At 70.2% G+C, this 245-nt stretch overlaps 1 protein-coding gene across 1 annotated transcript in view; it reads right to left on the bottom strand.

Annotated features, from left to right (window-relative positions):
• USP36 (ubiquitin specific peptidase 36) overlaps positions 1-194 on the bottom strand; it is a gene marked incomplete at both ends in the record, with an annotated part of 8,214 nt that extends 8,020 nt beyond the window's left edge. The window contains one exon of the mRNA XM_009581399.1: positions 3-194. Within this exon, the coding sequence (XP_009579694.1) occupies positions 3-194 (192 nt within the window). The remainder of the gene's footprint in view (positions 1-2) is intronic.
• Positions 195-245: the final 51 nt, after the last annotated feature.

Below are 245 nucleotides of genomic sequence, written 5' to 3'. Positions count from 1 at the left end.
GTAGTTGGCAAGCGGCGGTGTGTAGGTCAGGCACTGCACGGTGGAGTTGAGGAAGCAGGTGTTGCCCAGGTTGTGCAGCCCGGCGCCGATCCGGTAGATCCGCTCCCACTTCATGGAGAGGCGCTCCACGGGGAAAAGCACCTTCTGGGGCGTGGGGACCCCGTCCCCCAGGCGCCCCGGGGCATGGCCGCTGCCTGCGAGGAGAGGGGTGATGAGCCGCGGGGGTGCGGAGCGCGGGGAGGGCC

Source organism: Fulmarus glacialis, unplaced genomic scaffold (genome assembly GCF_000690835.1).
Source record: "Fulmarus glacialis isolate BGI_N327 unplaced genomic scaffold, ASM69083v1 scaffold900, whole genome shotgun sequence".
In the NCBI taxonomy this organism is placed as follows: domain Eukaryota; kingdom Metazoa; phylum Chordata; class Aves; order Procellariiformes; family Procellariidae; genus Fulmarus; species Fulmarus glacialis.
Note: the sequence above shows the minus strand (reverse complement) of the source record. Positions and strands in the feature narration are given on the sequence as shown.